The 24,491-nt window shown below is 61.5% G+C and overlaps 2 protein-coding genes across 5 annotated transcripts; one reads left to right on the top strand and one right to left on the bottom strand.

Moving 5' to 3' along the window:
• The first annotated feature begins 326 nt into the window (after positions 1-326).
• On the top strand, positions 327-14,091 carry LOC111154744 (DNA fragmentation factor subunit beta). 3 transcript variants are annotated; one of them, XM_022514626.1, is made up of 8 exons: positions 327-514; positions 1,393-1,534; positions 4,728-4,743; positions 5,940-6,196; positions 6,964-7,043; positions 7,322-7,492; positions 9,196-9,296; positions 12,828-14,091. In XM_022514626.1, exons 1-8 carry the CDS (start codon positions 392-394, stop codon positions 13,060-13,062), a joined length of 1,125 nt encoding a protein of 374 aa, XP_022370334.1. In that variant the 5' UTR covers positions 327-391; the 3' UTR covers positions 13,063-14,091. The 3 variants fall into 3 exon arrangements, 2 of the variants coding, with proteins under 2 accessions (XP_022370334.1, XP_022370336.1); XM_022514628.1 differs by lacking the exon at positions 4,728-4,743 and having other exon boundaries at positions 1,393-1,519; positions 6,008-6,196; XR_002641101.1 differs by lacking the exons at positions 4,728-4,743; positions 12,828-14,091 and having other exon boundaries at positions 1,393-1,519; positions 6,008-6,196; positions 7,322-8,364; positions 9,196-9,250.
• A 1,543-nt stretch (positions 14,092-15,634) lies between these two features.
• LOC111154893 (chromosome unknown C1orf174 homolog) lies at positions 15,635-23,411 on the bottom strand. 2 transcript variants are annotated; one of them, XM_022514837.1, is made up of 5 exons: positions 23,310-23,411; positions 17,943-18,053; positions 16,614-17,090; positions 16,124-16,230; positions 15,635-16,027 (listed from the first exon to the last, which is right to left on the bottom strand). In XM_022514837.1, exons 1-5 carry the CDS (start codon positions 23,322-23,324, stop codon positions 15,790-15,792), a joined length of 948 nt encoding a protein of 315 aa, XP_022370545.1. In that variant the 5' UTR covers positions 23,325-23,411; the 3' UTR covers positions 15,635-15,789. The 2 variants fall into 2 exon arrangements, with proteins under 2 accessions (XP_022370545.1, XP_022370546.1); XM_022514838.1 differs by having other exon boundaries at positions 15,960-16,230.
• Between the last annotated feature and the right edge of the window lie 1,080 nt (positions 23,412-24,491).

The raw sequence follows: 24,491 nt of genomic DNA, 5'->3' as shown, positions 1-24,491 counted from the left end.
GCACAGGGCGGAGCCGCGCCTCCGTTTCCCCTGACCTTCTGGGTAATGGAGTCTCTGGGGGACGGCGCCTGCGCACAATGCGCAGCCGCGCCTCCGTTTACCCGGACCGTCTGGGTAATGGCGTCTCTGGGGGACGGCGCCTGCGCACAAGGCGAGGCCGCGCCTCCGTTTCCCCGGACCTTCTGGGAAATGGAGTCTCTGGAGAACGGCGCCTGCGCACAAGGCGAGGCCGCGCCTCCGCTTTCCCTGGCCTTCTGGGTAATGGAGTTTCCGGGGCACTCCGCGCGCCCTCGGTCCCGGCAGCAGAGCCCCCAGGTCGCGGGACCCCCGCCGCTCCGCTGATCTCTGCGGCGTGCGCGCGGACCCGCCGGCGGGGTCGGAGGCCCTGAGGATGTCTGCGGTGTCCCGGAAGCCCAAGACGTTCAAGCTGCGGGCCCTGCACGGCCCCCAGAAGTTCGGGGTGGCGGGGAGCAGCTGCCAGGACGTGCTGCGGAAGGGCTGCCTCCACCTGCAGGTGCCCGCGCGGGGGGACGTGGGGGCGGGTGCCGCCCCGTGTGGGGACCCGTGGCCTGGGTGCGGCGACCCGGCGCGGGCTCGCGTGTCCCCGCCCCTGAGCCCCGCTGCGCGGCGGTATGTGGGGGCTCCCGGGGCCGCGCCTCCCGCTTCCGGCCGCGAGGACCGCGAGGACCGCTAGGACGGCGGCGGCTCTGCCCGAGGGTCTCGGCGCGCTCCTCGCGCGCGCCTGCTCGTCCGCCGCTTGCGCCTGCGCGGGCCTCAGTTTCCCCCTCTGCAGCAGGGAGGGCCGAGCTGCGGGCCCCCGAGAGGCCTCCCGGCGCCGCTGTCCCCGCGGGTTCGCGCGTCGCTCCGGCCGGACCCGGACCGCCGCGGCGCGCGGGTGCGTGTGCGCGGCGCTGCCGCCGCGGCCCTGGAGCCTACCGCTTGCCCGTGTCCGCCCTCGGCCCCGAGTCCCTTCCCAGAGGAGCCGTCCCCGCGCGGTGGCCGCCGAGGAAGCGCGGTGCGCCGAGCGCGTGTGGCCGACGCCCGGGGGTGCGCCCTGCTGACGGGGTGTCCGCGGGCCGAGTGGAGGCCTCAGGCCTCGTTCTCGGAAACAGCCTGGGGTTCGGGCCTCGGGAGCTCCTGTCCAGAGGGCGAGCGTGGCGAGTCCCGCACGGCGTCCCCTCCGTGACCCACGGCCCCGTGGCTTGTGCTTTGGAGCGACCCGCAGGGTGTCTGTTTCCGCGCGCGGCCACTCGGGACCTCGCTCCGCCCAGTCTCCGTCCGCCGGTGCCATGCGCACGGCGTCCCGGCGATCCTTCGGGGCCTGGGGGAGCACCGCGGACGGAACGGTCCCTGGGACCCGCCACCGAAGCCTCCCGCCCTGCCTCCCCGCAGCTCCCTGTCGCCGGCTCCCGCCTGTGCCTGTACGAAGACGGCACGGAGCTGACCGAAGATGACTTCTGGAGCGTCCCCGACGGCTCGGAGCTGGTGCTTCTCACCGCGGGCCAGACCTGGCAAGGCTGTAAGTGGCGCGGATGCGGGAGCGTGGCAGGGAAGCCGGACTGGCCTTGCAGGTGCTGGGGGAGGAGGGCCCGGACACCGACCTGCGGGGGGGTCTTCCCGCACAGAACTCAGAAGGGGGGAGCCCCCAGCATCAGGGAGAGCTGCCGCTCCTCTTGTCCAGGAGCCCCGTTGTCCAGTTGGGTGTTTTAGGTGGCCTTTCTTCTTTTCGACGTTATTTAAATTTTATGTTCATTTGACTATCCCAGTAACTCCCGAGGGTAGAAGGGAGGGATTGGCGAGTGAGGCCGACCAGAGAGAGGGGCCGTATTCCCTCCAGGCTGGCCAGCCGTGCAGCTCGGAGGGAAGGGGTGGTCGCTGGGGCTGTGCCCAGTGTCTGGTCTGTGTTGGTGCTTGCCGGTGTGCTCTCACGCCGGGGCCTCATCAGGCCAGTTGCTTCCGGAAGTGCCTCCTGCAGGGTGTCTGCATTTAAGCACCAGCCGGTCAATGGTTGACGGGTTCCACACTGCAGCCGTGGGCGTGTGCTCTTCTCCTAGCCGGGCTGACCGGCACTATGCCAGGTGGCGTACATCGCAGGAGATGCTTCTGGTGCCCCAGGAAAGAAGTGGGAGCCCAGAGGATGGAGATATCTGCCTTTTTGGCCCGAGGGCCAGCAGGACACCCTCGACTAGTGTGCCTGGGGCTCTGCCCTGTGGCTGGGACTCTGCGTCAGCAGTGAGGGATGTCACATCTAGTGTATGCTCTGAGGTCGAAAGTGCTTTTTCTCTGTGGGGCCTTTTCCTTCTAGAGGAGGCAGCCAGAATGCAGTCACGGCGACGTCACCCGGGGTGGCCCCTTGCAGGAGGCGGGGACTGGGTAGGACGGGGTTGCGGCCCTGAGCACCTTCCGCTTTTCCTTCTCTTTTCCATTTCGTGGTGGAGCTGAGCGCGGACCAGGCTGGATGGCTCTCGTCCCCGCGCCCGCCACCCACCTGTCTCCCTCTGGCCCTCCCTCCATCTCTCTCTTCTTCCCTCTCTCTCTCTCCCTGTCTCACCCTCTTCCTTTCTGTCGGTCTGTCTTTCTCTGGCACTTTATCCCCCTCTCTCCATGGAGACCACTAGCCCCTTCGTAAACGTCTTAAAAAAAAAAAAAGTTGAAATTGTTTATTTTGAAATAGTGATAGATTTATAGGAAGTTACAAAGATCGGGTTCCGTAAAGGGTGCACTTGACACAGTCATAGCGCAGCTGCAAACCAGGAGGCAGACCTTGGTCCGGGGTGTGTGTTCTGCGCTGCTTTATGCCTGTGTGGGCTTGTGTGTTTGGCCCTGCAGTCAAGGTTCAGAAGGATCCCATCCCGCCGCCTGTCCCCCCCCCCCCGGCAAAGTTCTCCCACTCGCTGCCCCTTTGTAACCATGCCTACCCCTCCCAGCCCTGCCGTCCCTCATCCTTGGCAAGCACTGACGTGTTCTTGTCTCTGTAACATTGTCATTTCGAGAACATGAAGGAAATGGAATCATACTGCATATGATCATTTGAGATGGGCTTTTCTCACTCGGCAGTAAGCCCCTGAGAGCGTCTACGTGCCGTGAGTTCCAGTGGACCGTTCTTTTTTATCACTGCGTGGTGCTCTGTGACGTGGCTGGGCCCCAGTTTGTTTACCCGTTTGCCTGCTGAGAGACTTTTGCTTTCCAGTTTTGGGCTATTACGTATGAAGTCTACGTGGCCAGTCACGTACAGGTTTTTGTGTGGACACCCGTTTGCATTCCTTCGGAATAGAGGTTAGGAGTACAGGGGCTGGGTCATAGCGTAAATGTGTGTTTAATTTTTCAAGACGACGGTGTCCGCTCTCGTCACTTCTCTGTAACATCGCACTGGAGGTTTTATATACCCAAAACCCAACTTGGAACGAGTACCTTAAACATGAAATTAAGGGAACAATTATATCCACGATAATATGGAAAACAGTAAAATACTTAAGAATAAATGTAACAAAAGAAGTGCAACACTTATGTTCTGAAGCGTATAAAACATTGTTGCAAGAAAAGGATTTAAATCCATGGGAAAATACACTGTGTTTATGGGTCAGAAGGTTTGACACCCTTAAGACGTCAACACTCCCCAGACTGGTCTGCAAGTCGTCCGGCCCCTCCTGGAACTCCAGCTCGTTCCTTTGCAGAAATCAACAAGCTGATTGTAATCCATGATTCATATGTAATTTCAAGGGACCCAGAATAACCAGAGCACTCTTGAAAAAGAACATGGGAGGAGCCTCACACTTCCTAATTTAAAAACTTACTACAAAGTAGCCCTAGTCGAGACAGGGGATTGAAATGTCTGTAATCAGCTGAAGGTGCCAGGGGTGCCAAGACTGTCCGCTGGGGCAAGAATCCCCCCTTTACCAGAAGTCGCCGGGACTCTGGAACACCCACATGCCGAAGAGTGGGCTGGACTCTCGCCCGGCAGCATACACAAAAATCAACTCAAAATGGGTGAGTGACCTCAGTGCAAGAACTAGAAATCTAAAACCCTCAGAAGAAAACAGGGCAGTCACTGTTCATGACCTTGAGCTTGACTAAGGGTTCTTACATGTGACAGCAGACACGTGAACACCTAGAGGGAAAAAATAGATACATTTGACTTCAGAATGCAAGACTTTTGGGACCCCATCAAGAAGGTGAAAAGATCAGCCGCAGGATGGAAGAAATGAGCAAATCGCGTATCTGGTAAGGGACTTGTAACATTAAGTAAACGAAGTCCTCCAGCCCACAGGCAACAGGCAACCCAGTATAAAATCGGGCAGAGGTTGTGAATAGACGTTTCTCCAAGGAAGATATAACGATGGCAAACAAGCACATGGGAAGACGTTCCACAGTGTTCGCCCCCCGGGAAACGCAAACGCACCGAAGGGGGCACCCCACACTCCACGGGGCTGGGCACGGGCTGCTGAGCACCTGGAGGGACTGGGATGCTTGCCCGTTGCTGGAGGGCGTGAGGCGGTGCCGCTGCCCTGGGGGACGGGCTGGTGGTCCCCCGATGATCCAGCAGAGTCAGCTGTGACCCCACGGCCCCCCTTCTAGCGTGCACCCCAGAGGACCGAAAGCGCAAGTCCACGGGAAAACCGGTGCACGGTTGTTTATAGATGCTTTACTCATCGTGGCCAAAAGGTGGAGCCCCAGATAGCGCCCCCGAGAGACAGCTGGGGGGAGTGTGGTGCGTTCCCATGGTGGAGTATGGAACCTTTGCCTGTTTTTCGAGGACTAGGAGACACGGGGTTGTGCCTCTCATGCGGTGGATTGTGAGGGGCGGGGACCCGCCTCAATGAAGTGGTTTTGTTCAGACAGAGGAACGGACTGTTGCAGAACGGCGGCCCCGTCCCGTGTCCAGCTTCGGGCGGTGTGGCTGTCTCCCGTGCAGCCGCCCCAACGGGTGTGCAGAGCTGTCTCCACGCGGGCGACTTTGTGCTCCTGTGGGACGTGCGGTTGGCTCCTTCCTTGAGCTAGTCTGCTGTCTGGCTGTCCTCTCTGGGGAAGTGTCTCTGTCCATTTGTCTTTTGTCCGTCTTCTCACTGGAGTTTGCAACTGTTGCGTTTTGGGCTTTTCCCACCATGTGTTCTGGATGCGTCGTGGGAGGCGTGTGGCTTGTGGGCGTTTCCCGCCGCTCTGTCGCTTGTCTTCGCAGTGCGGAGCAGGCTCATTCACGGAGCGCAGGTTTTCCGTTTTGACGAAGCCCGCATTGTCCGTGCTTTCCTCTTGTGCTCACCCTCTCCATGAAGTCCGGAAACTTCTCTCCAAGCCCTCGTCCTGGGAGCGTTTCTCTGCAGTCTTTCTGCAGCAGCGGCTGTGGTCGGGGATTTTTTTTTCTTTAGCCCATCAAGGGTGGACGATACCGGTTGATTGTCGCGCGCTGAACAGCCTCTGGTTCCTGGACCAACGCTGCTGGGTGGCGGGGCGTCGTTGTTCCACGTGCGCGCTGCCATCTCTGCTGGCTGAGGCGTCTCCGAGGCTCTTGGTAGACTCTGGTGCCCCAGGTGCTCAGTGCTTGCTCTGCGGAGAGCAGGGCTGTGAGCAGGGGTGAGAGCTAGGGTGTGAGCAGAGGTGACAGCAGGGGTGTGAGGAGGGGTGTGAGGAGGGGTGAGAGCAGGGGTGTGAGCAGGGGTGTGAGCAAGGGTGTGTGGGAGGCTCCCGGGGGCAGCACCGTGGCGGGGAGACCCAGAGGGAGATCTAGAAGGAAGCCCGAGGACGTGGGAGGTTTCGTGTAGGAGAGAAGGGCGGCCACTCGCTTGGTGTGGCTCCTGCCAGATCCGACCCTGCACCACCTGCGGGGCGGGTGCACAGGCCCAGGTGTGGACAGCGGCTCGCCGGTGTCTGGGCAAGGACTGGGGCCCAGGACATCTCTGAGGCTGGGCAGTCCCAGCCACAAGGCAGGGCTGGACAGCCGGCAGCTCCGTGTCTCCTCACCGCCGCACTCAAGGGCTGCTGGCTTTTCTGTCGGTCCCTCTTCTGCGGGCAGATGTGAGTGACATCCGTCGCTTCCTCAGCGCCTTCCACAAGCCACATGAGGGGCTGATCCAGGCCGCGCGGCAGCTGCTGTCCGACGAGCAGGCCCCGCTGCGGCAGAAGCTGCTGGCCGACCTCCTGCACACCGTCAGCGAGAACATCGCGGCTGAGACCAGGGCTGAGGACCCACCGTGGTTCGAAGGTAGCTGGGGTCGGGGGGCGGGTGGGCTCAGAACCCCGCGCAGGGGGCACTGGATCCCCACTGCAGCCCGGGCCCAGGCCTTGCCAGGCTCCCCTGCTCTCACAGCCCTGGGGCTGGCCTTTCTATTTCCGAACTCTGGGGACGTGAGCGCAACGTGAAATTTTCCATGTTAACCCGTGTGAGTGTGTAGTTTCAGGGGGTTGGGTACGTTCATCTTGGCGAGCAGCCATCACCACCATCTGTCTCCAGATCTTTCTCAGGTTCCTCCACTGTAGATACTGTCCCCCACGTCTGCCCCTGGCGCCTGTGCTTGCCTGCTCTGTTTCTGATCTGACCCTCCTCGGGCCTCACGCGCGGTCACACAGCGGGTGTCCTCGGCCTGGCTGGTCTCACTCTGCACCGGCCCTCAAGGCCACGTGTGCTGTCCCCATGTGTCCCAGGCTCCTTCCTTCTTCAGGCTGGCTCACATTCTACTGCGTGCCTGGACCCCATTTGCTGGTCTGTCACCGGCCTGTGGGCGGGTTGGAGCAGCCCCAGGAGTCTGTAGCCCCGTGCACGAGGGGGCTATGGGGCAGGAGCAGCAGGCCCTCGGTGGCGTCCGGATGCCCATGCGGGGGGGCCGGGGATTCCCCCTCCCCAGGCAAAGAGAACCAGAGCCTGTGAGCAGGACACGTTTCTCAGACGAGGCCAGCGGTGCTCACAGGCTGCCACCGGGAGGGCAGGGCCGTGGATCCCAGAGCGGTTTGGTCTCCTCTCGATCCTGGCAGGTTTGGAGTCTCGATTCAGGACTAAGTCTGGGTATCTGAGGTACAGCTGTGAGAGCCGGATCCGGAGCTACCTGAGAGAGGTGGGGTGCGCGGGGCTTGGGGTGTGCAGGGGTGGGGGCATGTGGGGCGCGGGGTGTGGGGGGGTGCGGGGTGCATGGGGCATGGGGTGTGGGGTGCGAGGGGTGCAGGGGGCACAGGGTGTGCAGGTGTGTGGGCATGTGGGGCGTGGGGTGAGGGTGCTGGGGGCACGGGGTGTGCAGGTGTACGGGGGGCACGGGGCAGGGGCGGTGAAGCCCCCCAACTGTGGGCTTTGGGGTGTCGTGTGCCAGCCTCCAGCAGGGTCCCCGGTTTCTTCCAGGTGAGCTCTTACGCCTCTGTGGTCAGCGTGGAGGCCCAGGAGGAGTACTCCCGCATCGTGGCCGTCATGGGCCGGGAGCTCAGGGCAGCGCAGTACCACGGCACCTACTTCGACAGAGGCGCCAAGGCCGGCCGCCGGCTCTGCACGCCGGAGGGCTGGTTCTGCTGCCAGGTGCGCCGAGGGTCCCGGGGCTGCCCAGGCGGCCGCTGCACCAGCGTCCCGTGGCTTCCTTCCGGGCATCTCAGCCCGTGCTCTCCAACTTCAATGGCACTGGAACCCCTTTCCCTGCCTGACGGCCGTCGTAACACACCCCACTTCCTAGCCCCGCTGCTGGTCCCGCAGCCCTTCCGACAGCCTCCCCGGCCCTGCCGCTGCTCTGGGCCCTCCTTTGAGAACCGCTGATGGGGCCGGGAGTGCACGGCTGCATCCCGAGTGGAGGCCTCTCCTTGGCTCCCGTTGGGAGAAGGGGGATGGGCGCATAAGGACAGTCCCAGCTTCCAAAACCACTTTCTAGGTGGCGGCCCAGATTTCAGGATTTGTGGCCGGACGTGACCTGGGGGGGGGTCACAGCAGCTGGAAGCAGCATCTGGGCCTCCTCCCGGAGACGCGGAGAAATTGCAGAGGCACCACTTTCCAGTAGGGGCTACTGAGCAGGGTCACGAGTCTGGGGCTTGGAGCTGGGGGCCTCTGCAAAGACGGGCAGGGGATTCCTGGCGGCGAGTACCTGGGCCCCTTTGCATTTCCAGCACAAGCTCTTCCCCCTGCTGGTGGCCGGAGGGTACACAGCCGGCCCTGGAGGCAGGAGCGGCCTTCCGGCCTCCCTCCCGCAGACGGGCTCCCTGTGCTTCTTTCTGGGCGGTTGCCTGTGCGGGTGACGGGCCCCGACTAGCAGAACGCCGCTGCTTCCAGCCACCTGCGCGAGGGGCTCCAAGTGACCTCAGGTCCTCTCCGGGGGCCTCACCTGAGCCCAGTGCTCCTCGGGGGAGGAGCAGAGACGAAAGGCTTCACCCTGACCTCGTCGGGAGGCCCGAGGCCCAAAGTCTGTACGTGAGCGAGGACAGTGGGTTTGGAGCTGGGAGCTGTGCAGGCCTTTGGGGACAGGCCGGCCCTAGATGGGGCAAGATGGGGGCTTCAGGGAGGAGGTGATGCTTTAAAGCCAGGTTTAACGAGACGGTGGGAGAGGACAAGTGACCCTGTGAGGCAACAAGGGTGGGGAAGTGGGGGCCGTGGGCTCTGTTGGGGAGCCACAAGCCTTGGGGTGACGATCCTAGGATGGTGGGGGGCACGGGTACCACGGCATATGGCGTGTGCTCAGCCGACATCTGTGAAGGAGTGACTGAAGATGGGGCATGGCCAGGAACGCCGACAGACCGCCACAGGCACACCGAAGCCGGGCAGTCCAGACTATTTGACGTCTGGCGTTCCTCACAATGGCAGGAGCTTGACAATGTGACATTAGCTTGTCCCCTTGGCCAATGCGGAGTGTCATACTGAGGGTCACGAGGGAAAAGGGGGGACCATTCCAAAGACGGTGCTTTTTTATTTTATTTGTTTAGCTAGTTGACAGAGAGACAAGGAAAGAGCGCAGAAGCAGGGGGAGCAGCAGGCAGAGGGAGAGGGAGAAGCAGGCTCCCCGCTGAGCAGGGAGCCCGATGCGGGACTCGATCCCAGGACCCTGGGATCACGATCTGAGCCGGAGGCAGAGAGAGGCTTAACGACTGAGCCCCCCAGGCGCCCTTAAAGACACCCCCAGGCAGCAGCCGTCTACCGGGACTGAATCCTCCTGGGTGGCCTTTTCAGCCCCTCCAGCTTGACGTGAGGCCAGTGGGCGAGCACTGAACTCACTCCATGGACCGTGTTCTCTCGTGACCTAGGGCCCTTTCGACGTGGACGCCTGTGCATCCAAACACTCCATCAATCCCTACGGTAACAGGGAGAGCCGCGTCCTCTTCAGCACGTGGAACCTGGACCACATGTGAGTACGGCTTTCGGAGAGGTCAGGACTGTTGCTGAGAACTACGTTCGCAGACCCCAAGAGCACCTGCTGGGGCCTGTCCCTGCCATGGTGGCCGTGGCTGGCCGGCTGCCTCGTGTTTGCTGTGCTCAGCTCCTGGGTTATGGGCCCAGCCGTGTCCTGGGTGTGCCGGGTGGGCGGGGTGCCAGCTGCGCGCTCCTGACCTGCGGGGATCGGTGTCCTTTCCCGTGAGGGGCTCTGATGGGCTTTCCAGATCCCCATCCACGCCCGTGGGACCTGGCACGTGTCCCTCTGTCTCGTCCGGCTCCCGTCTGTGGGGCCCAGGAGGCGCTGTCCTGGCACTGCACTCGGTGGCTGTGGGAGGGGGTCTCTCCACCTCCATCAGGATGAGCGCAGAGCGGGGGTTCCGACGCGGCGCGCAGGGCGTCCCTGCTTCCACCCGGAGAGCGAAGGTCGCAGATCGTTCTGTGTGTACAAGCTCATTCTAAGAAAAGGGCAGAATTAGAATTGTGTTATCTTAGGGGAGACGCTTTCCTAGAATATAATGACGGCCTTGTGTCTCCTTGTTGAAGACAGAGGTTTTCCCATGCCCTTCAAGGGGACGCCTCCTCTTTACTGAGTGCACAAGGGACGTTGGGGGGACAGTGGAGGCTGTTGCTGTGGCGGGTCCCTGGAGGTCTGAGTTTGAGAAGGGACGAGCGCCGTCCCACGTGGTGACGCCGCACCTCGTCTCCGCAGGCTCCCCTGATCCTCACGGGATGCGCCTGTAGCTCGGGTGCGTGTGTCTTCCCCGGTGCGGAGCCGTGCACACTGAGAGTAGGAGGTCGCGGGAGCCTGCGTTTCCCGGGCTGGTAGGCGTGTGGGGTCTGAGTTTCCACGATATAGCACAGCCTGGGGAGAGCACTCGCATGGGACAGGCCTGTGTGGTCTCCCGTTCTAGACCGCGGAGGGGCGGGCCATGGGCAGGCGGCACAGCAGCTCTGGGGACTAGTCATGAAGGCCGATTCTCAGGTCCCGCCCGCAATTCCCCAGGCTCTGGGGACAGGGGGTGCACATCGGAGGGAGAAGGGCCATCCTGGTGCCTGAGCCGCGGGGTGAGTGCCCCTCTAGGGAGGGTGCAGGGTCTCAGCCCTTCTGACGGGCACCGAGCGCCTGAAGATGACGTGTGGCTCTCCAGCTCGTCGGTTGCTACTTTCTGTGACCCGCTGCTGTGTGGGGACATGGGTCGAGGGCTCGGTCCCGGGTTTAAAGGGTGGGACAGGCCAGCCTGGAGCAGAGGGCAGGCGAGGCGGCAGAGGCGGGAGCACTGTTCCCCAACACCGTGGCTTCGAGCATGTTTTCTCAGTAAATATGGCTCTTAGGCCTTCCAGCAAGCCGGGCGGCTTCCCTGCGCATCTGACCTCCGGCTCCTTTCTGATTTCCGATGCCCGGCGTCCGTGTGGGTCCGTGGGCGGCCCGTGCTCTCCCGCCTGGGAAGACGGCCCCGTACCTTGGACTGTCGCCTGCTTCTCCGGGGCGTCAGGGGTCCCCCTTCAGGCCTGGAAGGCAGGACAGCACGGTCTCCGGGCGTCGGCTGCTCTCTGCCTCTTCGGTGGCCGTGGTCCAGCGTCTTTGTCCTTGGCCGCGGAGCGTGTGCGGGCGCAGGCCTTTCCCTCCGTTCTGACTGGGACTTGCCTGCCTTGTTCTCACACCCCCAAAGGGGGTCTGTGCCCTCCGTGGGGAGGGGCGGCGGGAGCTCTGCACCTGGGGCTTTCCTGGCCTCGACCCTCTGGGCCCCTCCCCTTGGCTGATTTTCCCTTGCATCCTTGCGACCATAAACCTCACCTGGGAGGCAGAGCCTGTCGTGCACTCTCAATCCTGTGGGTGGTCTCGGGGAGCCCTGGGCCTTAGAGTTGGCGTCGGCAGAGAGGGTGGTCTCAGGGAGCCCTCCCGAGTTGTCAGCTGTCTGTCTCAGAGGCTGTGGCCGGGTCTTTCTCGGGGGTCTTTGCCCACCGCCGTGCGTTCCTCGTGATGTCGGTGTGTCTGGGTTCTGAGTTTCCTCTCAGCGGGATTGTTTTCTGTAGATGTTCTGTGTGCACTGGCGTGTCCTGTCCCCACAGAGTGGTTTTGCCTTTGTTTCTGCCGGATGCCCAGAGCTTTCAGTGGCTCCGAAACCACGGAGTATTGACTTCTTGCTTGGCTTCTACTAGAGCGGCGGTGTGAGGTCGGACTGTGTGTTTCTGAACGGTGAGCCAAGGGTCCTGGCTTTCTGGGTGACTGGAAATGCTCATGCTGTTGGTGCTCCCGCATCCTGTCCCCCGCTGCCTGCCCCTTGGGAACCCCCGACCCCTCTCATGGGTGGGTCAGGCTTGGCCGCGTGGCTCCAGTGCACGCCTGACACGCCCCTGCTCACTGGGGCCTATTCCCTGGGCGCTGCCGTCCCCAGGGGGACCTGAGCTGGCTCCCTGGGGAGGAAGCCCGGCCCCCAGTCTGCCCTCCAGCCAGCACAGCCACAGGAGTGGGTCAGGATCAGTGGGAGCCCGGCCACACACACTCCCACAAGCTCCCATTGTGGGGCTGAGGATGCCACAGTAGGTGGCCGATAGGGTGGCTTTTCCTCCCTCCCCAGAGCCCGGGGCTCCCCGCCACTCCCCTTCCCGCACTCACGGCTGCAGTGGGGTCTCAGTCCCACCTCCTGCCTCCCCTTGGGCCCCTTCTTGGACCGTGGCCCTGGTGCACTGCAGGGCAGTGGCTAACCCTGCGGGTCAAGTGTGGATGTCTCTGTTTCTGGCAGTGGGGCCCCCTCTTTCTTGTGATACCGAGTATCCACTTCTTTTCCCTTGTGTTTGGCGTTTCTCTGTGCTGCGGGGACACGGGTCTGCAGTTGGTCCACCAGCGTCCCTCCTCATCAGCCTGCAGGCTTCCGTCCTTGCTAGTGCGCGGGCCTCGAATGGCTCATTTGTAAGTGAAACAGGTTTACGCCAGCAGCATGGACACACACAAGCATGAGGTTGGGGCTGGAAAGACATTCGGCCCTTCTCACGACGCTCTCCAGGGAGGAGGGGGGAAGGCTTTATCTTGGGGTTCCGGCGGGCAGGCGCTCACTCTGGCAGCACCGTGAGGACCGGCGTTGGTGGGGACCGAGGCCACCGGGATCCGCCCCTTCCCTTCATCCTTCCCGGAACTTAAAGAGGTTGTGGTCCCAGCCGTCCTGCGGGAGACAAGCCAGGCTGCCGGTTCCAGGCCGGGCCAGCGGGCGTGGCCGTGTGCGGTGGTGCCCCAGTGGACCATCCCCCCGTTCTCCTTCTGCTGACGGCGAGACGAGGTGTCCCTGCCGCGCTGCTCCTCCGGGGTGTTTCCAAGTGTGGCTCCTTGTGAATTCTGAACCGTCGCACTTGTGTCTTTCCCGTAAGCCCCCCATGCTGGTTGCTGGCTTGGCCGCGGTGGCCGAGGAGAAGCCAGGCGAAATGTCTCTGCGCTTTGTGGCAGATGTCCTGGCAGGGGCCGCGGATGGCGCCGGCGCCCAGTGACCGGCTCTCACTCGCTTTGCAGAATAGAGAAGAAGCGCACGGTCGTCCCCACGCTGGCAGAAGCCGTGACAGCACGAGATGGCAGGGAAGTGGCCTGGGAGTACTTTTACGACCTGCTCTTCACCTCGGAGAACCTGAAGCTGGTCCACATCGCCTGCCATAAGAAAACCACCCACAAGCTCAGCTGCGACCCACGCAGGCTCTACAGACCGCGGTCGAAGCCGAAGAGGCGGTGGCCGGCCCGCAGGGGCCGGTGACGGGCGTGACAGGTGGCCACGCTTCCTCCCCGGGTGCGATGCCCGTGGTTTGTGTTCTTGTCACTGTGTGGCTCCTGGAGACTTCAGAGGTCCCCGCTACAGTCTCTGAAGTGGGTTTTGCACCGCTGAGCTCTAGCGCCAAAGGACCTGTTGCTGCACAGCCGGGACACGTGTGGGTGGGCAGGGACGAGGCATCGTCCTCAGCTCGGGCCCCTAACGCCCCGATGGCCCCACTGCCGTGCACACACAGGGTGGCCTCCCCACTGGCCTGGAGTCAGGCCAGACATGGCCGCGCTGGCCTGAGGGACAAGTGGTCTGTGTCCGCGCTCGGCTGGGTGGGCGCTCCCGCGACACATGCAGAGCTCTGCCCTCTCGGCTTTTCCGATTGCGCCCAAGGGTTGCAGCCCATTTGGGGTAAAACATTTGTATTCAGAAAAGCACGTGCAAGGACCATCATTTCTGGTGGCAGAGAGCGGGAGACCCTCCGGCGTGTGTCCGTAGGGGAAGGGCTGACCGTGGTCTCATGCCGGAACAGGACATTGCTGTTCTTGTCAATCAGAAATGGTCAGGCATCCTCCCCGTCGACACTCTGGTGTGTTTCTGTGTGGAAACGGGGCCGTGTGGCAGGGCACAAGGCGCTCAGTGGCTTCCCCACGCGGATGGTGACCTGGTCTTATAACCGCCTTTGTGTGTGTCACACGTGCGTGTTACTGCACACGGGAGTCTGCGAGGAAACGTGCCTTCTGGACAGTAACCCCGGGGACGCGGTGGGGGTGCTCTGGATTAGAAAGGGCTAATTTTCTAAATCTTGTGTTTTATAAAACCTGAAGTTTTTGAAATAAGCACTGATTTCGTAATTTTTTAAAATTGACTTCTTAAAGTCCTGCAGATTATATTACTTGAATTTTTACTTTTGTATAATTGTAAAAACCAACAAAGATTTTTCAGTAGACCCATCGAAAGTTGGCACTCTCTGGGACTGATAAAAATAAGGATGAAAATAAAGGGTCAGTGATTTTGAAAAAACGACACACATCATTCCATTTTTTTCACTGAAACAGGCGTCAGGATGAGCCAGCCCTGCGCAGGTACTCGAGCACGTGCTGTTCAGCCGGCCGCTCAGGGAAGCGCACGGGCGGGGGTGTCGGAAAGTCCGCTGGGCCCTTGTCTGCCTGCTGAGCTGTCCTGTGGCCCCTCCTTCCCCAGCCCAGCAGCAGCGCCGGGGGCCGCCCACCGGGCGGGGCTCTGAGATCTGATCTGCTGGGACTTCTGCTGCTGCCCGCACGGCCCTCTGTGAGGTCCTGCTCACCTTCCTGATGGGCGCTTACATCCCCTCGGGAGGCAGGACGTGGAAGTCGTCTTCGGCTTGGAGCAGGAGCCGCAGGGCTGTCGCGGTTGCCGTGTGGTTGAGTTTGCTCGTGTCGGGGCCCTCAGCCTGGGTGCCGGGTTCAGATGGGAGGGCGGGGGGGTCACCCGGCGGTTAGGGGACCCTCAGACTCCCAGGGGAGAGTCGGTGGCACAACCTCTTTGCAAAATAGGGGTTCGTTGTCTGTTTTCAACCAAAGAAGGGAGGGAAAACTCTAGGAGCTGGGAGTGTAGGGTCCCCACTGTGGGGTTCAGTGGGAGATGACCCACTGTGGGTGCATGACTGCGGTGACATCGGGGCGCCTGGTCCCTGGTGCTGGCAGGGCCTCCACTTGCCGCGGGCTCTTGGTGGGCCAGGCTGCTGAGGGAGGAGCTCCAGACCGCGGGCCTGCGGCGGCCTCCGTGGCAGCCAGGATGGGCAGCTGGCCGTGCAGAGTCTGGGGTCAGGGCTGAAGGAGCCCAGTGAGGGGTGAGAGCAAGGCAGGGGCTGATGAGGTGAGACCGGGGACAGCCGGGGGGCGTTTCGGTCCCAGACGGGCACTGCGAGCCTGTGTGACTGACCCCAGTGGGGCCCGGGTGAGCTTCCCGGGTGCTTGGAGGATGAAGCCTGCGTCCGTGCTGCCCCGGGGGCCACTGCAGGAGGCTGTTCCTCTGCCGTTTTCCCTGCGGGTGGCTTCCCTGTGATAAACGGGACTATGAGCATCGTGGCTTCTCTCCTGAGTCCTAGGGGAGTGGACCAGGGTGCGGACGCAGCTCCAGAGATGTTGTGCGTTGAGCCGTTTGGTCCCTGTCTTCCTGAGCTGGAGGCAGCTTCTCTCCTTGTGTTGGTCACTGGGGACCCAGGCTCCCTGCTGTGTTACCTCCCCAGTGCTCTGTAATCTCTGAAACTGGTTACACCACGGAGGGGGGCCACAGCCCTTGGGGACATCGGGCCTCATCGCCACATGGGGTGAGGACTGTGTGGCCCACCGCGGCGGTCTCAGGAATCCCTCGGTCTACACAGGGGTGTGTGTGTGCGCCGCGTCCCTTCTAGCCAGTGGCCTCAGCTCTCCACTCACTGGTGTCCCCTCCCCGCAGCGAGCGGGCACAAAGGCCAACCCAGCCCGACACCCGGAAGACAGGAAAGGATTCGTGTCCTCCACTTGGCTCTCAGACATTTTAGAAAGGAGTAGGGTTTTAGGAACAAAGATTTCTTTGAAAATATTTTCAAAATAGATTTTATTTCTCTCTTATATGTACTTTGCAAGTTTCCGAGGTAAACAGCAGCGCCATGTACAGAAATAAAGGAGAGTTCTTCAAGAACTGGCGCTGACTCAATCACAAGAATGATCCGCTTCTGATGATGGAAAACAAGCTCAATTCTTAGCAAAGCCAGAGAGCCGAGGGAGGCGTTTTCTTCGGAACGGTCTCTCCCACGGACCCCTGGGCAGCTCGGGGGCTCGCACCATCGGCGCGGCAGCAGACTCCAGAAAACGTGTGGAGCAGCGGAGGCCAGTCTGAGAGACGGCTCCGGGTCACGAGTGTCGACGCTCTAGGCACCCGGTGTCCTGCCCGAGGACCTTCATGGGTCCATTTCAGCATCTGGCTAAGAACACATTTTCTTGGGAGACAGATAAAAATCTCGTCACTTGCTAAACTGTCAAAACTACTAATGGTATTAAATATGCAAGGAACCGCCGTGTACTTTATTCCCTACATTTCGGCACCGTCGTCGTCGTCTTCATCATCTTTGGCTCTGAAATGCATTTTCCTGAATTCCCGTCTGCTCATCGAAGGACAAGACGAAGACGCTGGGGGAAGGTCCTTGGAGGGAGAGAACAGTCATCTCAGCCACCGCCAGCCCACCGCACTGGTGAGCACCCCAGGGGAGGGCTCGCCCCCACGCCCCCAGCTGATCCTAGGGAAGACGATAGCCAGCAAGTGTGTGGGGGGGTGGCTGCTCCCCTCCCATGACCGAGGGGGGAGGCCCAGAGTCCGCACCAACCCCCACCCCGATGGCTGAGCAAGGAAGGAGAGGCCTCTCAGCAGAGGCTGCGCCCTGGCAAGGATCCCCTGCTCAGGACAGGGAGGGGCTGCTCCCAGGTGGCCGGCGTGTCTCCTCCTCATGGGGAATGGGGCCTGTCCTGAGGCAGTGCCACGCGCAGGCCATGAGCAGACCCAGTGTGCAGCCGCGGGGCCCATCTTACTTGCATGAGCTCCACGTTTCCGAAGAACCGGCCCACGGGCATGGGCTGGTTGCTGTCCTCGTCCAGAAAGACGCTGTCGTCTGTCTGTAGCGGGGGCCTCGGCGCCTGCTCCGCCGCCCCGCCCCGTGTGGCGTGGCTGCCATGAGGCTCCTCTCCTGGAAGGACCCCGGGTGTGGGCAGGCACAGGCCGTCCTCAGTCTCTGCGGGGCTGGCGTCGCCCACAGCTGTGCGGGCCCCGAGGGGGGGCCCTGTGGCCGCGGGCTGGGCAGCAGCCCCAGCTCCCTTTCCTGGAGGCAGCCCCTGGTCTTCAGCGAGCCCCAGAGACTCATCATTACAAGGGCTCCTTGGGGGAATCTTGGGCAGCCCAAGGCTTTCACCCTTCGGGACAAGTTTCTGTAATTCTGATTTCACGAGATGACCTTTGTCATACTTGAACTTCTTGGAAATTCGCCTGTCCGCAGCTTTGTGTGACGAGGCCTATCAACAGAAAAGTGTAGGAGGAAACCAGACACATCTAGGATTAGGGGGCAGGGAGACAATCAAGAACATCTCTGTCCCAGAGGCGAGCGTTCCTGAACAATCCAGATGCTGCTGCCACACCCTGGGGGACAGGATTAGGTCACCGCCTCCAAAGGTACGGAATTTAAACCGGTGGCTGGGAAAGATGTAGACACACCGGCCACCTCTCTCATCCCTGCCGGCTCACCCGAGGGCCTTGGGAGTGCCCAAGGGAACTTCCGAAGCAGGTATGGACGGATCATAAAATGCCAACAGACCTCCAGTTCCCACGCACGCCTGCTAGAACGTAAGCCACACCAAGGCGTTCTAGGACAGAGCAGGGGCTCGCAAACGCCACTAAAGGGACGTCACGGTCTTTGAGCAGCTCTAGAAGCGGAACCGTGTCAGCTGCGGGCGTCAGACTGAGTCCCAGCCAGACCCCTGAGCGGGACGGGGGAGGTCGGCCTTCCAGCGACTCTGGGCACCAGGGCTGCAGGGCAAAGCTTGCTCGCCAAGACTGCAGGGGGGACGGGGCGTGGCCCTATGCCAGCCAAGCTCAGCCGACCTCAGGCAGAAGGCTGTAAGGCTGAGTTCAGAGTGACTGGAAGAGGGGTGTGTGGGGACGGAGCGTGAGCCCCGTGTGTCCCCCGCCGGGGAAGCGCTCCAAGGACACGGCCCGGCCCGCAGAGCACAGCTTTCTCGGACAGTGATCACAGCGCCCGACGTCCCTCTGCGGGGTAAGCAACCCCGCTCTTTCCGACACACCTCAGGAGCAATGTTTTGTACAGGAACGAACCCAAGTCCCGGCGTCTCTGTGCCGGCAAGGCTCACCTGGCATAGCGTCCTGGCAGACGTGGCGGGGCCGGCGTCCCGGGCAGAGGCCAACCTGGCTGAGCAGCGGCGGGCTCGGAGGCGCGCTGAGGACCGCACAGCACCTGCGAGCTAGAGCAGGTCCCACAGCGTCAGTCAGTGCTCTTCAGGGACGTGAGCACGGGCACGCGGCATCCCCACCCGAAGAAACCGCTGCAGGGTCCCTCCCGCCCCATCTCCTCCTCTTCCTGGAAAAACACCTGGGGCCGTGTGCAAACAGACAAAACTGTTCCGGGTTTAAGACGCACATCTGTTCTGGGGCGCCTGGGGGGCTCGGTGGGTTAAGCCTCTGCCTTCGGCTCAGGTCATGATCTCGGGGTCCTGGGATCAAGCCCTGCATCGGGCTCTCTGCTCAGCAGGGAGCCTGCTTCTCCCCACCCCCCCCCACCCCCCTGCCTCTCTGCCCACTTGTTCAATCTCCCTGTCAAATAAATAAATCTCTAAAAAAAAAAAAAAAGACGACGCACATCTGTTCTTCGCTACTGTCTTTGGAAGCTCGGGGCGGTGTGTCTCCTTCACGGCACGCATGTGGAAGAACCTGCACTTGGGAGTTCGTCGGCATTAAGTCAGCTTCAGATGTGTTCAGAAGCACATATCCCCTTTCTCAGAAAGTTCTCCAACTTTTACATGGTGTACAAGTTCTCCGTAAAAGGGGACAGGAAAAACAAAGCCACCCCCCACGCCTCCCACACTCACTGTAGAGGTGGAAACAGCCCGACTCTGCTGATTTAAAGCAGTTAGGTTGTGGCTAATGTTACCGACTTAGCAGTCTGTGTCCGGTTTACTCTGAATGCGGCGCAGTCTCCTAACAAGGAAGGAATGACCCAAAACAGTAAAAACTGAGAACCCACGTGCTTCTGGCCAAACCAGGTCGCCTTGGTGCAGCCCTCCCTGCTCCCTAAACCACACACCTGCCTTGAGTTTCACCAGTTTTCCACTCATCCCTTTTTCCATTCTGGAACGGAAACCAAATGTAGGGAGAAGACGATCCGTTTGAAGCTCAGCTTGAAACCTGACAGTAAAGGTTTGTTGCACAGCAGTGGGCGAGGACCCGTGGGCATGTGGGTGGGACGCCCGTGGGCTCGCGTCCCAGCAGGCCCCAGATACGTGGGCCCTGGGGCTGGGTCGAGGGTGGCAGGCTCCACAGCAGAGACTCATCAAAGGCCAGCGTAGAGCCTCTACCGCGCTGTCCTGGCCGCCCCCGCCCCGGCAGCCATGGCTTTCCAGAGGCCCTGGGAGGTGGCGGCTCACCCAGGCTGTGAGACAGCAGGAGCGGTCCCAGAGAGCGTTCAAATGCAAGGAAAAGGAAAGGCAGCGGCCTATGGAAGGACAGGTACCCTCCCAGCTGTGCGCACAGTAGGGGCAAGGAGCTCTGGACCAGGTAAAGGGCCTGGGCCCGCGCCGTGTCAAGAGCATGTTTGCGGAAGCCCGGCAGCCGTGGGGACGCAGCCACACACGGGGAGCGGAGCCAGCAGAGGCTCTGGAACCCCCCTCCCTGTCCCGTACCAGCACACCGCCCGGAGCCCTCTCCCCCCGGGAGGGAAGGGCCATGTCCATCCCAGGCCACCAACCGTCTTCTCTTCTGTTACAAGTCCTTCTAACACTTTCTCATGTGACTGTGCCTGGCTGGGCGCATTGGGGGGCGGACGGACAGACGAATGGCCCTGAGGACAGCTGCTGCTGTCACCGAGTGTCACCGAGTACTGACGTAGCAGGCGCTGTGCCTGCTGCTTCAACAGCTTCCAAGGAGCAGCTTTAAGACGAGGATGGCTCCGTGGAGGAGCCTGTGTGAGGTCAGCCAAGTGCTGTGTGGCCTAAAGGGCCTAAAGTCCTCCTTGCCCTGCGTCATCGCGCACGGCGCTCACAGGAGCTCCAAGAGCTGCCGCTTGAAGCTGCTCAGCAGCTCCGCGGGGGCTGAGCAGGGGTGGGGGGCGTCCTGGCTCTTCTCCGAGGCCTTGCGCTTCTAGAGGCCTTCTGTCTTCATCTCCAAGGCAGGGACTGTTGTCTTAGGGGGCACCAGGCTCCCTGGGTGGGCAGGTTCATCTTCGACTTTCCAGGCCCCCGAAGACACACCCTTGGTGGGTCCAGGCCAACGCTCCGGAGCTGTGGTGGTTCTGGTGCCACCCGTCATCCACCCGAGAGCTGCAGCCACACTGGGCGCATGCTGGTTTGGTTCAGTCTTGGGCGGAACCCCCAAGGAGCCCGCTCCCGCACGTCAAGCATCTAGCAGTTTCTTCTGCTTTGGAGAGCCGGCTGCTTCCACTTAATCCCCAAAGGAAAAACTTCCCGCTGTTGACGTCTTCCACCTTCCAGGCAGACTGGTTAAAAATGGACGTCAAAGGCAAAAATGTGGTTTCCCAAAAGGGCAAGACAGCATGAGGAACCCCGCTGACCCCTATAAAACTGGCAGAAAGTATGAAAAACCATTTAAGTCTTTTGGAAATGGACAAAGCGCAAATGAAGGAACACTCACTCAGGACCACCTGCAAAACGGTGTGTGGTGTGTGGACTCTAGACCCCACGGCCGAGGACACGGGGCGCCCACCCACTCCCGTACAGAGAGGTTTCCTCCCACCTGGAGCGGGATGTCAGCCTTTCTGATTCTGTCCTCATCCTACCTGTTCCCATGCTAAGACCTGTGTTGTGTGTGGCTGAGAAGAGGGGGCTTCCTTCTGCCCACCCCACAGCTGTGGGACAGCCTGGGCAGAGCACTGAGAAGACTGGGGCCCCCTCACCCTTGCCCTGCTTGTGGAGGTGGTTCCAGGCCTGGAGAAGCAGGCCCAGGGGGTCTTGGGCTGCTGCACAGCCGCTTCTCTGAGAGTGCTCTGGGTGTAACACAGGTGTCTTGCAGTGAAGCCTGTCACGGTCCCTAGACGGAGCATTTGACTCTGAGACTTTGCCCGCAGGAGAGGCAGGCATTACAACAGAGGGCTCTTGTCTCTCCCCTCAGAACTGACTTCCTCTGCAGGAGTATGGAGAAGGTTTGGCCTTAGGGAGCTCTCAGGAACAGCAGAGGATGTGGAAAAAAGGCAGCTATGACAGAACCAAGATAAACTTCAGGCCAGACAGTCCGCAGGTGAGAAGCGGGGAATCCCGCAGTCGGAGGAGCCCTCCTGGGGTCGGAGCAAGCACCAAACACGACTCGGAAGCCAGGCCTCAGCCTTCAAAGCCGCCACCGGATTAGTCTGCAGAGCAAGTTAGGCCCCAGGCGACTGTGGCAAACTGAGCAATCCAACGGCATTTAATGGGAATTTAAGCGCCAGATGTGGTCTGTGAGCAGCAGGAGAGTGCCCCCAGGGTGAAGGTGCTGCCCGGGCAGTGGACTGACTGTCACCTGGGAAGAGGGGAATAGAGCGTCCAACAGAAGCATCGGCCCAATCACTAGACAAACAAACGCCTACCAACAGTAACAAGCGGAGGGGAACCCAGAATTGCTACATTACCTGACATGCCCAGATTTGACAGAAAGTCATGGAGCATGCAAGGAAACTGGAGAGCAGACCCGTACCCTGGAATACAGCCAATGACAGAAGAGCCTGCGAGAGTGGCCGGGTTTGACTTTATCAGAAAAAGACTTAAAAGTGGCCATTTGGGGCCTGTTCAAGAGCTACGAGAAAGCACAAGTAAAGAACTGGACAGAGAGAAAAGAGAGTGAAAAAGGAAGCCTTCGAGAAAACCCTGGACACACGTAAGTGCACCAACATACATGTAATGGGAGTATCAGGACAGAAAGGAGCAGAAAAGACAGAGAAATAACGGCTGAAGCTTCCCAAATTTATTGAAAAATAGCGACCAACACAACAGGAATCTCAAAGGACTCCGTTCCCAGTAGAAGAAATGCAGCGAGGTCCGCAATCGCACACGGCGCTAAGTCCTGAAAGCCAGGGACCAAAGACATCTTGAAGACAGCCGTGGAGAACGACCCTCCCTTAGCAGGGAGCTCCATAAATACGTCACTAACTTGGCAGAATGAGTGGATACAGTCACACAACTCCAGGATCTCTAAGAAAAAATCCCCAACCAAGAATCCCGCACTGAGCAAAGCCATCCTTTAAGAACGACAGCGGGACAGGCACTGCCAGGTCAGCGGGGGGGACCTGCGGCCAGCAGCCACGTCTTACAAGGAGTACTAAAGGACATTCCGTGATCCCTGGTGAGCGAGCACCGGGGAGGTCATTCCGTCCTTGCAGAACCCCGTTTTCGGGCGTATGTACTCCTCTCTTAACTGGTGTAGAAAGCAGCTGTAGACACGCATAAAGGGATGTGCTCTGGCAGCACCAGCATGAAGGGCGGGATCCGGCTGCACTGGCTGAGGAAATGCCAGCAGGGGACAGAGAACCCGGCAGGACTGCGGTTTCCAACACTCAGAGGGAACAGGTGTACGACCCCGAGACAGCGGGCCGAGGGAATAAAGATGTACACCCCACTAGGACCAGGCGGCCACAGACCTGCTGCGGATTCCACTGTTACAATACGTATGGCAGAGCCCAGAGCAACCGCTGGGAAGAAAATGTTAAACAATAGCGAATGAGTCACTAAAATGCTGCATTACAAAGTATCCACTTCAAGGCCTTTAAACAAGAACAGAAGAAAGCAGACGAGCTTAAAGACCACGGAAGCAGAAGGGCACGCGTGCATCCCAGCCCGTCAGAACTCTGCGAACGGGCCCAGCAACTCCATAAAAGGATGTCAAGTTGGTGAAACACCCCCCCGCACCCCAACAACCAGCGGCGGAGCCCCGCGGGGTCCCCAGTGCGGGAACCGGCGCCCCGGCCAGTGCCCTCCCACCCCACGCGTCCCCGGAGCTGACGGCCGCCTAGACGAAAACCAAGGGCTTCGGTAGTGGCAGCGGTTCCTGGGGTCCGGAACGGTTCTGGACCCTTTCCTGGGATTGGACCCGGCGGCCCTCTGTCCGGGGACGTGACCCAGAATGCCCGCCTCGCAGGCGGTGATCTGGGAGCCCCTTACCCGGGGGCGTGGGGGCGTGACCCATGATGCTCCCCTCCCCCGCCCCCCCCCCCCCCGGCGTGGTCTGGGAGCCCCCTACACCGAGGGCGTGACCCGGGATACCCCGCCCCCCCGGGGGGCGCTCTGGGAACCCCCCATCGCGGGCAGTGATCAGGCCGCACCTTACCCGGGGTGGGGGGCGTGACCAGGATACCCCAGCTCCCCCGGCGGCGTGGTCTGGAAGCCCCTACCCCGAGGCGGCCGAGCAGGTGCCGCCCCTCGGCCCTGGGCGCACTGCGGTCACTCCTTAGCTCCCCAGACGATGGGTGGCCGGAGCCGCAGCCTCTTCGGCGCAGCTCCCCCCCGGCCTCGGCCCCTCACCTTCCGGCTCCTCATGGGTGTGAGCGGCGCGCTGCCGCCCCCAGCACCGCCCCGAGTCCCCACGTCCCGGCCTAACGCTTCTCAAAGGAGCGGCGACCCCGCGACCCGCGCCCCGGTGTCCGACGCCACCAGAGGGTTGACCAATCACAGCCCGGCGTCCCCTGCACGTGACCCAACAAAGGCCTCGCCGTGCGCAGCGGGCGGGGCGGCGGCCATGTTTGTGAGGGGCACCCGCCGGACGGCCTCAGCGGTCATCGCGGTTAGACGGGGCGGCGGCCATGTTTGTGAGGGGCATCTGGAAGCGCCGGCCGAGTGTCCGGGGAAAGGCGGGAAGTGCTTGTTCACCGGAGGCCCGCGGCGGAGGTCGGTTTCCAGGCTCTGGTCCCTGGTGTGCGAGCGTCGCGACTTTGCCGTAGTGCGCTTGGCCTGGGGGCCGGCGAGTCCCCGCATGGTCCTGCTCCGACCCCGCCCGGCTAGTCCCCCAGCGGAGGTGGACCGCAGGCCGCCCTCGGACGGCCCTTCCTCCCCGGGGCTCAGCCCTTCCAGCACCGGGTGACGGTCCGGCGGCGCCCGCTCCCCTCTCCAGTGTCCCGGCTCCTGGCACCTCAGGGACCCTGCGTTAAAGCCAGTGGCCGCCTTTGAGAGTTTTAAAAACATGAAATCCAGCCTTGCCTTTAAGCACGCCAGGTCCGCAGCTCTGGGGTCTAGGACCCCTGCCCCAGCCACCCCCCCGACTGAAGGACACCAGCCCTGTTTTCTAGCCCCTCAGTACCTCCCCAGGACTGAGGGACACCAGCCCTGTCCTCTCACGTCAGGACTGAGAGACAGCAGCCGCCCCCCACCCCGCGGCTCCGCCTCCGCACCGTGGCAGCCCCAAGCCACAGGCGGGCTTTGCAATCAGTAGAGCGGTGTTTACACCTGTTTTTGCAGGTGAGAACGTTTAGATCAGGCAGTTTTCTCAGGTGCACTAGATTCTCCAGTCCAGCTGTGAAAGGCTGAACAGTGACCTGTGTTGAGCTTCGGCCCCCGTGGCCCATCTGAGCGTGCCCGTGTGCGTCGTTCCCCGACAGACGGTGACTCGTACCCTCCTGCGGAAGCGTCCATGTTCGCTGCCCCCGCAGATCGACTCCCTCCGAGCCTGCGAACGCGCTGGATGGGGATCCCGCGGGCTCCTCCCTGCCG

The sequence above is a fragment of the Enhydra lutris genome, unplaced genomic scaffold (genome assembly GCF_002288905.1).
Source record: "Enhydra lutris kenyoni isolate GAN:26980312 unplaced genomic scaffold, ASM228890v2 scaffoldscaffold38, whole genome shotgun sequence".
NCBI lineage: Eukaryota > Metazoa > Chordata > Mammalia > Carnivora > Mustelidae > Enhydra > Enhydra lutris.
This window is presented reverse-complemented; position numbering and strand designations above follow the sequence as displayed.